The 13009-nt window shown below is 39.7% G+C and overlaps 1 protein-coding gene across 1 annotated transcript in view; it reads right to left on the reverse strand.

The window, feature by feature from the left end:
* The window catches only part of EFCAB7 (EF-hand calcium binding domain 7), a 28806-nt gene that overhangs the window by 3128 nt on the left and 12669 nt on the right, over positions 1 to 13009 (reverse strand). The window contains exons 7-12 of the mRNA XM_009909991.2: positions 8025 to 8166; positions 6328 to 6437; positions 6000 to 6157; positions 5670 to 5803; positions 3208 to 3356; positions 1048 to 1257 (exon numbers count right to left, since the gene is read on the reverse strand). Of these exons, the coding sequence (XP_009908293.2) occupies positions 1048 to 1257; positions 3208 to 3356; positions 5670 to 5803; positions 6000 to 6157; positions 6328 to 6437; positions 8025 to 8166 (903 nt within the window). The remainder of the gene's footprint in view (positions 1 to 1047; positions 1258 to 3207; positions 3357 to 5669; positions 5804 to 5999; positions 6158 to 6327; positions 6438 to 8024; positions 8167 to 13009) is intronic.

The raw sequence follows: 13009 nt of genomic DNA on the forward strand, positions 1-13009 counted from the left end.
CCTGATATAAATGGAAAATGAATAGCACATTCTTTAGGTTCTACGCAAAATGATTTAGGATCTTTGCTCCTCACCAACCACTTTTGCTTGGATTTACAATTGTGAACTTGCACTGGTAATTAGTAACCTCACCAGTTAACAATTCATCCATACATGCTTCTAAACCACAATTAATACAAATCAATGCTCTTTTACTTTCTTACACACACTGAAAATATCAAAAAGGGGAAATGCTGTAGTCTTTGCTGTCTCTGTAATTTCTTCTTCTTAATATTTGTTTGCTGGTATTAAAAACATATTCTGTCTCAAATAATTAGGAAATTCTTGAAAATTTGGAATGTGAGTACAAATAGTCAGATTCTATATGATCCTTAGAACTGCTTGCCTCATTTAATAAACTGTCCAGACTGTTTTGAAGTTTGGGTGATTTCAGGCACTCATGGGGATTGCAAATGTTGGGGGTTTTAAGTCACAGTATCACAGTATCACCAAGGCTGGAAAAGACCTCAAAGATCATCAAGTCCAACCTGTCACCACAGACCTCATGACTAGACCATGGCACCAAGTGCCACATCCAATCCCCTCTTGAACACCTCCAGGGACAGTGACTCCACCACCTCCCTGGGCAGCACATTCCAATGGTGAATGACTCTCTTAGTGAAGAGCCTTCTCCTCACCTTGAGCCTAAACTTCCCCTGGTGCAGCTTGAAACTGTGTCCTCTTGTTCTGGTGCTGGTTGCTAGAGAGAAGAGATCTACCCCTTCCTGGCTACAACCACCTTTCAGATAGTTGTAGAGAGCAATGAGGTCTCCCCTGAGCCTCCTCTTTTCCAGGCTAAACAATCCCAGCTCCTGGGTGATTTCGGGCACTTTGGGTTTTTTAATGTTGGGTTTTTTAAGTCTGAGTGCATCAGGTACTTTGGGTTTTTAAATGAACTAGATACAGAAACTTGGTATCAGAAATCAAAAAAATTAGGGACAAAGGGAGAAGAAGAACCACAATACTAGACCTTGGCATGAAGTATCTTCATGAAGTCTGATGCCATACCTTATTTTCAATGACAGAAGTGATTCTCCTGCCTGCTTTGTAGGTGTAGATGATGATGTTTTCACAGCCATCCATTACTTTGGCCTCTCCTTTATTAACAACAGACTTGCAAACAGCCCTGTTGAGTTGCCAGCTCCCTGCCTCTAGATACATGGCTTTAATTCTGGGTTTGCATTTTTCTGCATAGACGTCGATGACAAAGGGGCATGCCTGCAATGGACAAAATCAGTTTCATCAACACTTTATCTGTAGCTTTTCCCCACAGATTTTCATCCACATCTTCAGACATGCTCTGAAGCAGAACTACCCAAATACAAGGAGGTCACTAAATACTGAACATTCAAAACCTGAGAGCTGTGGCATTCTTTCAAAACAAATGAAGACTCAGGACAAATTAATGTTTTGCATACCAGTAACAGTAGACTCCATATGCAGTTTGGTGCATTCAGCTCCAACATAACAATCCCTTCCTTGGATAGCAAAATGTACAGGAATTAAGGTGAAGAATGAATATATTTCAGTCTCTGAAATAAACCTGTCTCCTTTACCTGTCACACTCTTGCTATCTGCACCACTTCATACAGATTTAGAATCATAGAATGGGTTGGGGGGGACCTTAAAGATCATCTAGTTTCAACCCCCTTGCCATGGGTAAGGACACTTCCTACTAGACCAGGTGGTCCAGGCCCCATTCACCCTGGTTCTGACCACTTCCAGGCTTGGAGCCTCCATAAATACCTGCAATACTGCATTAAGCACTCTGCTCTTAGATTCTTGGCTGAGTACATGTAACAACCAGGAGTCTGCATTTTCCTAGACTGAGTAATAGCACTTTGGTTTCTTTCAGATGGCTACTGGCATCCACTGGGATATCTCAAGTTCTGTCTTTAATTTGTTAGAGGCTCAATGATCCTGAAATACCAATGTCTTAAATCACCTGAAATCAAGGAATTAAAGGGTTAAGTTACAGAGACAAGCACAAGTGTTCTGAGAGCTACGTTGTCCTCAGCAAGCAAAGACTACAGCCATAAACCACAGGTAATATAAAGCACAAAATGCCTTTTTGAAATGTCTACCTCCATAAAAACCTCCCCAAAATCTTCTTCCTTAGAGGCCAGCTCCCTCTGATGTCTGAAATGCAGAAAGACAGTTTTGTAGTTGCACTGCTAACCCTACTGACAGGAAAAGGCGAGAGTGCTCATCACAAGAAACCATTCACTATGATTTCAGGATTTTCACTGAGAGACAACTGATGTCTCTCAACCCTAAGGAGTATTTTTGGTTCTGCAGGTATTTGTTTCCCACACATATATTTTTATATGGTGACTACACACTGAGCTGTGTAATAATATATAGGGAAAAAATAATATAATCAGATCTTTTTTTTTTTTTTAAATCAGCTTTTCCTAGGAATGAAACTGAAATTATTAAATTATCAGAATATTTCATGTTTTCTTTTTCATAATTGTTTTTACTCTTCATTAAAGAGACCCTCTTTATTTAGTGAGAGCTATTAACACCAACACTGATACTGTTTCTGTAAAAATAGAGTAAGTTTAAAAATCTATAAGCACATAGAAATCAGAGAAGTAATTCTTAGCCCCATAAAGGAAACTGTGTCACCCAAAGCTCCTTTGTTAAAATTTTAGGTGAATACTTTCAGACACTGTTGTGAAAGGCAACAGTAACAGAAACAGCCATGCCTGAAAATTATGAATTCTAAATCATATGTAAAACCCCCCTTGTCTTATCCTTATCCAATTCTGTGGTAGCTTGGGCCAAGAAAATGCCTTTTTTTAAGCAGAACAAGTATGTTTGCTGACAGTCACAGCTTACCATCACTGTCTCCTTATCACTTCCCATCAGCAAGGTACATGAGTTCTTTCAAGGGGTATAACCCAAGATTCCTTCTTCTGCAACCCCACAAAATACTGGCATTTTCCAAAACAAAAGGCAAATTTCCTCCTTCAGTAATGTCAATGTTATCCTAAGAAAGACCACAACGACTGAAAGTCATGGCATAAACCCTGTGCTAGCAGTGTTTGGACTGGATCACTGACCTACTAAATTCAATTTGTGACAGACAGAAACAGTGCTGCAGTTAAACATATGTGGTAAGTTGTATGGGAAGCTGTTATTTTTGCTCTGTGGTTATCATACCTCTGTCATTTCTAATGCTTTATTGTAGCCCAGAGACAATAAAGTGACCCAAAGGTCACTAGGATCCCCTTCACGGTCATTGGCTTCCATGAGATTCAAATCCATAAATCCTTGTCTTGTTAGTTCATTCTTCTTCATATCAAAATTCTCTATTTCAAAAGAAATACAAAGCAGGACTTAAACATCCGTTCTCTCTGCAAATACCCTTTTTCCTTCCAAAGCCAAACTCCCACTTAGGTTTACAAGGTTTAAAAGATGGAGCCATTTTTGCAGCCTCAGGCTTTCCAGTATTATTTGGGAAAGAATGTCCTTGACCAGCTACATGCTCTTTGCAGAGCTTCCCTGTGGATTTTTGATAATGACTAGAAACAGCTGCCCCTTCTGTAACCCAGAAAAGGGTGAGAAAGAATTAATACTGATTTATGCTTTTCTTTCCTAGTTGTATTGAGGTTGAAATTTGCAAAATGGGGTATATCAGGAATGGGAAATGAAAGCCTGCTGGAGCCAACACCCTTAGTGCTTGAGGTCCTTGCTAGAGAAATGATTTACTTAGTTCCTAAAAAGCAATAAAATGCCAGTAATCCTAACATCCCTTTCTAGATAGGATATCATAGATCGACCACTCTAATGTCAGCAAACACATAATTGAAATGTCCTTGTGTCAGAAATGTTTAAAAATGGTTTTCTCATCTTCATAACAATGCTAAATCTTTACTATATATTATTTAAAAGGGATTACCAAGCTAATAAATCTATCTAAGGGTACAGATGCTATAATAAATGGCTTGAACTTTGGTGTCAGGATTTATGACATTCATTTGAACCCTCCAACTGATTAATGACCTGGTAAAACATTCACCATATTCTCTCCTTTCCTCTCTTACACACCTCACACACCTCTCCTACTCACAGCGAGACCAGTGCACTGAGACATCACACTGACAGAGTCAGCAAGTGTGGAATAGCATGAGCAGGCATGAAAGGGACAGGAAATTCACCTGTAGAAAAGTATTTTTGTATGAGCTTTCCATTATTTAAGAAAAAAACCATTATCTCAAGAGTGTTGAGCAGAGAAATAATTAGGATCTGCCAGACTGGAAGTAATTTGGCCCAAATTAAGCAATGTGAAAGAGCCTACAAAGGAATTAAATCAAACATGATATGGGCTGACACAAAACAATATGCAATACTGCCATGGTAAAGTTGCAGAAAAACTATATTCCTTATAGGAGCTTCTAATTATCATACAATGGCTTCTAAATTTCCAACTTGTCCACTCACTTTGTCACACGCTTTCAAACCCCTGCCTCTGGTACTGTATTACTACAGCAGCCTGCAGTCACTGGTGGCTGAATTCTCCTAGCCCTTCTAAGAGGTCAATATATATGGTTTCAGGGCCTTTGCAAGCTTAAACAATGCCACTTAATTCCAGTTTTCTTCAAAATTGACATTTGTGGTCCAGCACTGCTCCTGCAGGCTGGCAAGATGTTGAGTAACACTGCTGAGACTTAGCAGCAGCCAGAAAACAAAGCATGGCTGAAAGAGTCCAAACCATCAGCTTCCTCATCTCACAGACATCAGATGTCCCTGCTGGCTAAAGGGGGGTTAGACTAGATGACATCAACAGATCCCTTCCAACCCAAGCCAGTTGAGGATTCTATGATTACATCTCGTGGCTGTTGTATAGTACAATATGGACAAACTGACACACCATGCAAAAACCTTCAAAGGACAGATGTTTAATGAAAACCTGCTGACATCTGAAGAAAAGAAATGTAGTTGCAATAGGCATTTTCTAAGTCGAATTTTCTGAACAATCATTGTAAGCTATAAATGTAATTTTTAAAGCATCATATATAGAGGCCTAGAATGCTTTAAATCAAAGAGATGCTTTTTTAAACCATCATATAGATGCTTTAAACATAGATGTGGTGTTGAAGGACATGGTTTAGTGGTGACCTGGCAGTGCTGGGTTAACAGTTGGATTCTGTGGTCTTTCCCAACCTAAACAATTCTATCACCATATATACACATTAACTAAATGTCTCCCTTAACACTGTGAGATGTTAAAGCAGCATCAGTTTGATCTGCAGAAAGGTGACAAGATTAAACAAATACCTGTTCCAGTTTACTTCACATGGTCCACTGTTAGAAAATCTGTAGCTTTTGGCAGCTACAAATCTTTCACCTACAAAACTCTGCAGTTAGCAACAGGAAGAATTTTCTTAGCAGAGGGTCAGTGGCACACGAACCAGAATGAAGCAAAGCAAAGGACAGGAGACTGGAAAAGGGAAAAAAAGAAAAACAAAGAGAGAAGAGAACAGTATCTACAAGTGTTCTTGGTAGAACCTACAGAATGCTCAGTCCTTCCATACTATATACATAGTAGGGTGTCACAAACGACAGCTTGCAAATAGATTGAGAGCCCTAATTAGTTCTATCAAGAACAGCAATGGACTTACCCTTACAGACAGCCCATGCTTCCTCATCACATTTCTCACCACTAGTTCTCAGCTCAAAGAAGTTGTATTCCTCCAAACTCAGAAGACCATTTCCATCCAAATCAATTGTCTCAAATATATCCAACAAAGCAGCTCTAAAAGATTAAAAAAGCAGAACTATTTCAAAATACTCCTGTTTCCTTTACTGTCTCCTCACACTGTCAGTAACTGCTTAGTCACTTTGAGAATACTCTGTACAGAAAGCACTTTAGTAACTTTTGAAAAGCTAGATGTGCTCTGGGGCAAACACTTTCACAGTAGTCACCATGCCTGCTGGAGAACATGACTCACCTGAACTCTTTGGTCAGTGCCAGGTCTCCATCTTCACCTCTGTACACCAATTTTGCTTCTCCGGTGATCTGTGGTTTTACCTTCTTCAGCCTACAGCCTGTTGTGAATGGCAGCAGCCAGTAAACTCCTGATCCAAGCTCCCCTTTCCATCCAAACATCTACTCTTAAAAGAAGACAGGCCAGTTTGCAAGTTATTTTTCAAATGATACTTTTCTTTTTCACTAGTAATATTCATACATGAGTGATGAATTACTTGAAAACACAGGTAATTCTAGGTTCTTTCCTGAAAGAAAACAATTAAAATAGGAATCTAAGAAAAATATCAAACCTCTTTGTTTTGTTGTTCAGTAAAGCTCACAAGCTGGAGATGTTCTTGGGTTTCATTTTCCTTGAGAATATACAGAGCTGTATCCACTGACAACCAAGGACAAGACTTTCCTAAAAAAAGAAAAAACATTCCCAACACAAATGCTTAAAAAAGGACAGAAAATGTTATTCTTTGAACCCCAAAGTAGATATTTCTAAGGTATTTATCATGTTGATCCCTGCTAATGTAAGAGATACAAAAAAGAATCCATTATATGCTATCAAGGAATCCATTATATGCTATCAGGAAGTCCTTCCTATTTAGGCTGACTGAATTGATTGTTCTCAGTCTTGTGTTTGCCTCACAGACAATGACCACTATTAGTAGTTCTAATAATAAAACTTCTGGTAGTTAAAGAAGGAATTTTCATTATTTTCTAGTAGTAAAATATTATTCCTTATTACTTTCCTTTACACTAAAGCTCCTAGATACTTGCAAGGATGTTAGCAAAATCATACCATATTCTCCACTGATGGTTTGTAGAATATTATTAAATTCATCTTGACTGGAAAACTATTGCAAACACTTAGGGATGCCAGAAGATGTGACTCTCAGAGGGTAAGTTTCAATTATTTATATGATTTAAATACAGGCCTCTACATGGCCTGACTTAGGATTTTTTTTATCATGTAGGATTTGGTTTTCTTGGGTTAGACTGGAAAGGAGACCTGGTCTCACATATGTTGAGTAGATGCCATTTGAATCTCTGATTCAAAGCTAACCAATCTGACTAATTTCAAGTGACTTAAATTAAGATGGACATTAAAATAGGCAAACTAAGCTACAGACCCCTCAGACAAGATTCATAATCACAACATCAAGATACCATAATGCCATAACAAGCCATCATCTAAATAGTAACAGAAATCTTTGAGGTGGAAAATACAATATTAACTGGTTTGTATTGTTGTCTCCCACAAAGTACCTAAACACCTTAGAGAGAGATACTGCAAACAGTGCCAGCATTTGAATTATGTAACAAAAAACTGCAGAAATTTACAGTCAAAAATAGTCTGAGAGGTTGGTTGACTAAAGGGAGAAAGATAACAGACTTTCAATATTTGCAGTGCCCAGGAAGTGAACAAAAAATTACTAAGCACAAAATGGGTCACAAAATTGATGAAAGGGTTGGAAGCCCTCTGCTGTGAGGCCAGGCTGATAGAGTTGGGATTGTTCAGTCTTGGAGAACTCACCAGGGAGATCTTCTGTTGGTCCTTCAATACTTAAAAGGATGATTAGAAAGTTGGGGACAGATTTTTGAGCAGGGCCTGTTGTGACTGATAAAGGGAGATTCAGACTGGAAAGAAGGAAGAAACATTTGACATTGAGGGTGGTGAGACTCTGGCCCACACTGCCCCATCCCTGGAACCACTGCAGGTGAGGTTGTGTGGGTTCTGAGCAACTTGCTCTAGTGGCAGATGTCCCTGCTGACTGCAGGGGGGTTGGAACTAGGAGACCTTTAAAGGTCCCTTCCAACCTAAAGCATTCTGTGATTCTATGATTTTAAGCAGAAAATCTGATGTAACAAGTTACAACTGTACTAGGGCCCTGCCAACAGAGAGACATATTCTTGCATCACAGTACTCTGAGTGAGAAACAGGTGTATTAGCAGAAGAGAAACTACTTTTTAAAGAGGAAAATTCTCCAAATACACTTACCTTCTACCTTACGAACGTTCAAAGGCTTGATGGTAATACATACTGCAGACCTCTGAGGTAAGCGCAGCTTGTACTTGTGACTAATGATTTCACCATCTTCTTCCAAGTAGAAGCATCCTTTGGACTGTGCCCATTGCCATTCCTGGAAACCGAGCAGATATTAGATGTAGCATGTGTGATGTACCTCTGAAAGGCTGGAATTTTGCTCCACTAGTTCCATCAGGCCAGGGAAGCAAACCCCATAAACAAATACTGAGGAGATATTTGCTCAGATAAATCACAAGTGCTAGTCAAATACAATGGTTCTTCTTGACTTCTGGCAAAGCTATTGGAAAGACATAAACTGGAAACTGCTCTACTTAGGAAGAACGTGGTTCCTAGAGAAGCCATGATTTTGCTGAGATCCTCAAACAGCTTCATGTTTTGCTGGTGGTGTCTTTTAAAAAGCAAGTCCCAGTTCTGAATTTCAAATATCATTTGAATATTTCTTCACAAAACAAAAATAAAGTCCTTATACATACATATATATATAAAAATAACTCTCCCTGGAGGTGTTCAAGGCCAGGCTGGATGAAGTCTTGTGCAGCCTTGTCTGGTGGAAGGTGTCCCTGCCCATGGCAGGAGGGTTGGAACTAGATGACCTTCAAGGTCCTTTCCAACCTAAACCATTATATGAATACAGAATGCCTCAAGGAATTAAAAACATTCCTAATTTGCCTTCCCTGGTCTGGATTAAGTCCATGATTTCTAGCCAGTTTCCCAGCAATGGAAGATAGTTTTTCTGAGCAGAGTCTAGCAGGAAGAATCTTCCAGGGTAGAGAGCTCTGTCCATATTGCTGTACCTATGGTTATGGTTCAGTGTCACAGGTAAGCTAACATAGACTTGAGAAGAGAGCTTTATAAAATGGTGAATCTCTGCATATAACTCCCAGTGAGGAGGCTGACTACTAACTCCAAGACCACACAGTCTTCAGCAGAGTGCTAAATTTCACTTCTGCTCTATTTACAACACATTCTGGTTGTAAACAGTTCTTGCCCGACCTAAAGGTGTCAGGCAAGAACTGGGTTTTGCTAGAGCATGCACCCCCAGGATGCCAAGTAATACACTTAGTAATACATGCATCTCTGCTCTTGAATTTAGATTTTTCCACCAGAACTCTGCCTTTTTTAAAGATATAAATTACTCAGGAACTCATGGATTTAACAGCCTTCAGTCCTGTACCATTTTTGCCACCAATTTCTGTGGGAACAAGATCGACTCCTCTATGCTAAACATCAAAGTAATTTTCCTTCTACTCCTTCCTGCTTTTAGAACTTTGTATTAATTAGTTAAAACAAAAAGAGATGGACTTTGAGAAACTGGCATAGAAAGACTGCAGAATCCAATACTATCCCTCACTTCATTTTGTGCTTTTGAATCACTAACAAGTTGCACCCAAATAGCACAAATTCAGATATAAAAAAGATCCTCACACTAAAAGAAATAAAAACCACATCATCTTGAAAACATGAATGTGGATTAAACACTGAGAATTCCCAATTTTACACAGCTGGAAACTATCTTCATCTCAAATTACTTATCATTATGGTAAGACTCCACTGTCCTATCAAGATGCTGATCTCAAGACAACAGTTATTTCAGCTCTCAGTACCCTAATAGTTTTGGTTTCATAATGCAGTTTAGATGTCACATTCTGCTAGTTATATTTGCATACAGCTGACAACATGGAGCACTTTCAAGTGCAAACACTTTGCAGCTCACTTTCTGCTGTTCTTTGACGTTTAGGATTTTTGCAGAACATGAAGACTTTGCTGAGGGAGTTCTAATGGACTTTAGAAGTAAATATGCATCCTCAGAGCACAAAATGACAAAGATCAATGAAGATACCTACAATAAAGTGGGACATCCAACCCCCAGTGTAAATTAATATCCAAGTCTCTCCTTGCCCATAAAACCAAACCAAGCCAAGTGCCATTTGAAGTGGATGCAACCTGCTTGAGGGGCTGCTAGGCCTAAGCCTTGTGGATGTGAAGCTGCCTATGATATTTGGTCCACAAAGTCATACATCAGTCCCTGACCACCTTTTATAGTTGCTCAGTCCTAACTTACAAGACCAACCAGAAATTTTACACCAGTCTTTATCAATCAAACTAGATTTTTAGTGATAGGATAAACAAAAAGGGTCCAATCACAAAGAAAAATTAGGAAATGATCAGGAACACCTCTCCTACAAGGACAGGCTGAGGGAGCTGGACTTGTTCAGCCTGGAGAAGAGAAGGCTCCAGGGAGACCTAATAGCACCCTTTGGTACCTGAAGGGTGCCTACAAGAAGGCTGCAGAGGGATTGTTTCCAAAGGCCTGCAGTAACAGGATGAGGGGCAATGGTTTGAGATTAGACAAGAGGAGATTTAGATTGGACGTTAGTAACAAGTTCTGCACCATGAGAGTGTTGGGACAGTGCAACCGGTTGTCCAGGGAGGTAGTTGAGGCCCCAACCCTAGAGATATTCAAGGTCAGGCTCAAAAAGGCTCGGAGCAGCCTGATGTAGTGGAGGATGTCCATGCTAGCTGCAGGGGCATTGGACTAGAGGACCTTTGGCAGTCCTTACAACTTAAACCATTCTATGCTTCTATGAAATAAGTTAACAGAGATTAAACATTATTGGACTTCATGGTGAGGGTCACATGTTGGACAACAGAGTTCTTTCAGGTAAACAAGTGAATATTGGGAGTGGCTCTGCAGAGTTAGATAATGGCTGGACTTGATGATCTTAAAGGTCTTTCCCAACCATAGTGATTCTGTGGTGCTAACCTTTGAGGCAACGTTAAGTCGAGACTAGAATTCAAACATGTTGTTCAGTCTGTTAGATCATTTTTAGCACTATTTTCAGTAAACTCTTTCTTTCCAATATTTGCAGGACTCCTAACTTCATCTAAAGCCCATATTCAGTAAATTGAGATTTTTCCTTCAAATGTGACACAGCTGAGGTAACTGCTTGTTCGCTCCTTCAGTCTCTAAGCTCAATACCTTACAGAACTGTTGGAGAGATTAATGACATTTCAGAAAGAACAAAGTCCAAAGGCCTGCTAATGAAGCAATGTGGCTGTTCTTTTGAGACAGAAGTACACAGCAGAAGTTTCAACAGCCATTCAAACATGCTACAACTATTCAGAAAGATACTGTGACAATTTTCATATACAAAAATCACCGTAACAGCCATGTTCTGTTTCCTTTTTCTCACCATGGTAGACCTCACCCAGACCACCACCTCACAGATGAAGAGTAGCTTTGTCCTGTTTGTTTACCTTTTTCTAGCAGTTATTTTAGATGCAAGTCAACTGTTTTTTGCAGTTTTGCATTCAGATGGACATTGTTACAACAGGAACAGCAAATGATCCAAGTAAGCAGGGAAAATCTCTCAGGGAACAATGTGCAGGTTAAGATGTGAGCTGAAGTTGGACAGCGCTTGAGGAATCGAACCCTGCCCTGTTGTTCTTGCAGAGAGCAGAAGGTGGTGCTATATCCTCTGTCAAAGGACAAGAGGAACCTAAACTTGGGAAGCTGAAAGACAATTTTCTGCTGGGATTTTAAAATGGCACTTCAAAGCATAACAGAAGTTGTCAAAGATAGCTACCATCGTGAGAAATATTTGTATTCGAAATGTTAATCATAAGATTAATTACTAATTGATGTTAATGACATTGAGGTGATGGAGTAGGTCCAGAGAAGGGCAACAAAGCTGGTGAAGGGTCTGGAGAACAGGTCTTGTGAGGGGCAGCTGAGAGAGCTGGGGTTGTTCAGCCTGCAGAAAAGGACACTGAGGGGAGACCTTCTGGCTCTATGCAACACCCTGAAAGGAGGTTAGAGCCAGGTGGGGTTTGGTCTCTTCTCTCAAGAAACAAGTGACAGGATGAGAGGAAATGGCCTTGAGTTGCATTAGGGGAAGCTCAGGTTGAGTATTAGAAGAAATATTTCCACTGATAGGGTTCTCAAAGACTGGAACAGGCTCCCCAGGGTAGTGTATAAAAGAGGCAGAGATGTGGTGCCAAGGGACATAGTTTAGCACCAGACTTGGGTGAGTTAGAGAATGGTTGAACTTGGTGATCTGAAGGGCCTTTTCCAAGCAAAACAATCCTATAAAGAAATTTTAAGGACTGTCTGCTGCCACTACTGGTCACTCCCCAAAAAATGTATTCCACTGCTTTTACAATTTCAGCTGTTTTTGAAATTGTCCTCATACTCAGGCATAATGGCAAATAAAAAGCAGTGTCAATGAGAGGAACTGTTCCTGCGATGGAAGAACTCCAGCTCTTTGTCTTGGACAAACCTGTTCCACATGCACAGAAGTCTTGCTAGCTTAATTCCATGAGGCTGTTTAACAGGTATGAGTGGGAACACACCTGCTTCTTTCAGGAAAAAGATTTCCCTGAGCTATTTCTTTTGTTACACACTGTGCGTGAAGGTCTTTCACCAACTTCAGTAGAGGAGAATGCAAAGGTGAGATAGTTTAGCTACTCAAAGCAGAGAGAGGATCTTAAAACATGATACACTACCTTTTTGTTGTTGCTGTTAAATCTTGATTAAAACCAACACAAAGAATACCTTGCAGAAATTCAAGATCTCCATTAGTCATCTTCTAATGAACTGTGATTCAGCTACAGCTGAAGCCCAACAGGTCAGCATGTTATTTATGCACATCTGTAGCACTTCTGTAACTGTCTAATTTTTTTCTCCCCAAATTTATTTATATGGCTGCAAACATGTCACAAAATTCCACTGACAAAAAGAAAGCACGTGGAAGAAGGTACTATGAACACATTCCATGTTTTCTAAGGGTTTTTAGATTTAGACATTCAACATATTTTGGCTTCCACTGTTTTCTCCTGCCAAAAATGTCAAGCTGGCATTGGTCCAACTTCCTGATGACAAAATTTTCTTACTTAGAGATGAATTGCAGGAGGGAGGAAATATATTTCTGAATATA

Source organism: Dryobates pubescens, chromosome 11 (genome assembly GCF_014839835.1).
Source record: "Dryobates pubescens isolate bDryPub1 chromosome 11, bDryPub1.pri, whole genome shotgun sequence".
Classification (NCBI taxonomy): Eukaryota; Metazoa; Chordata; class Aves; order Piciformes; family Picidae; genus Dryobates; species Dryobates pubescens.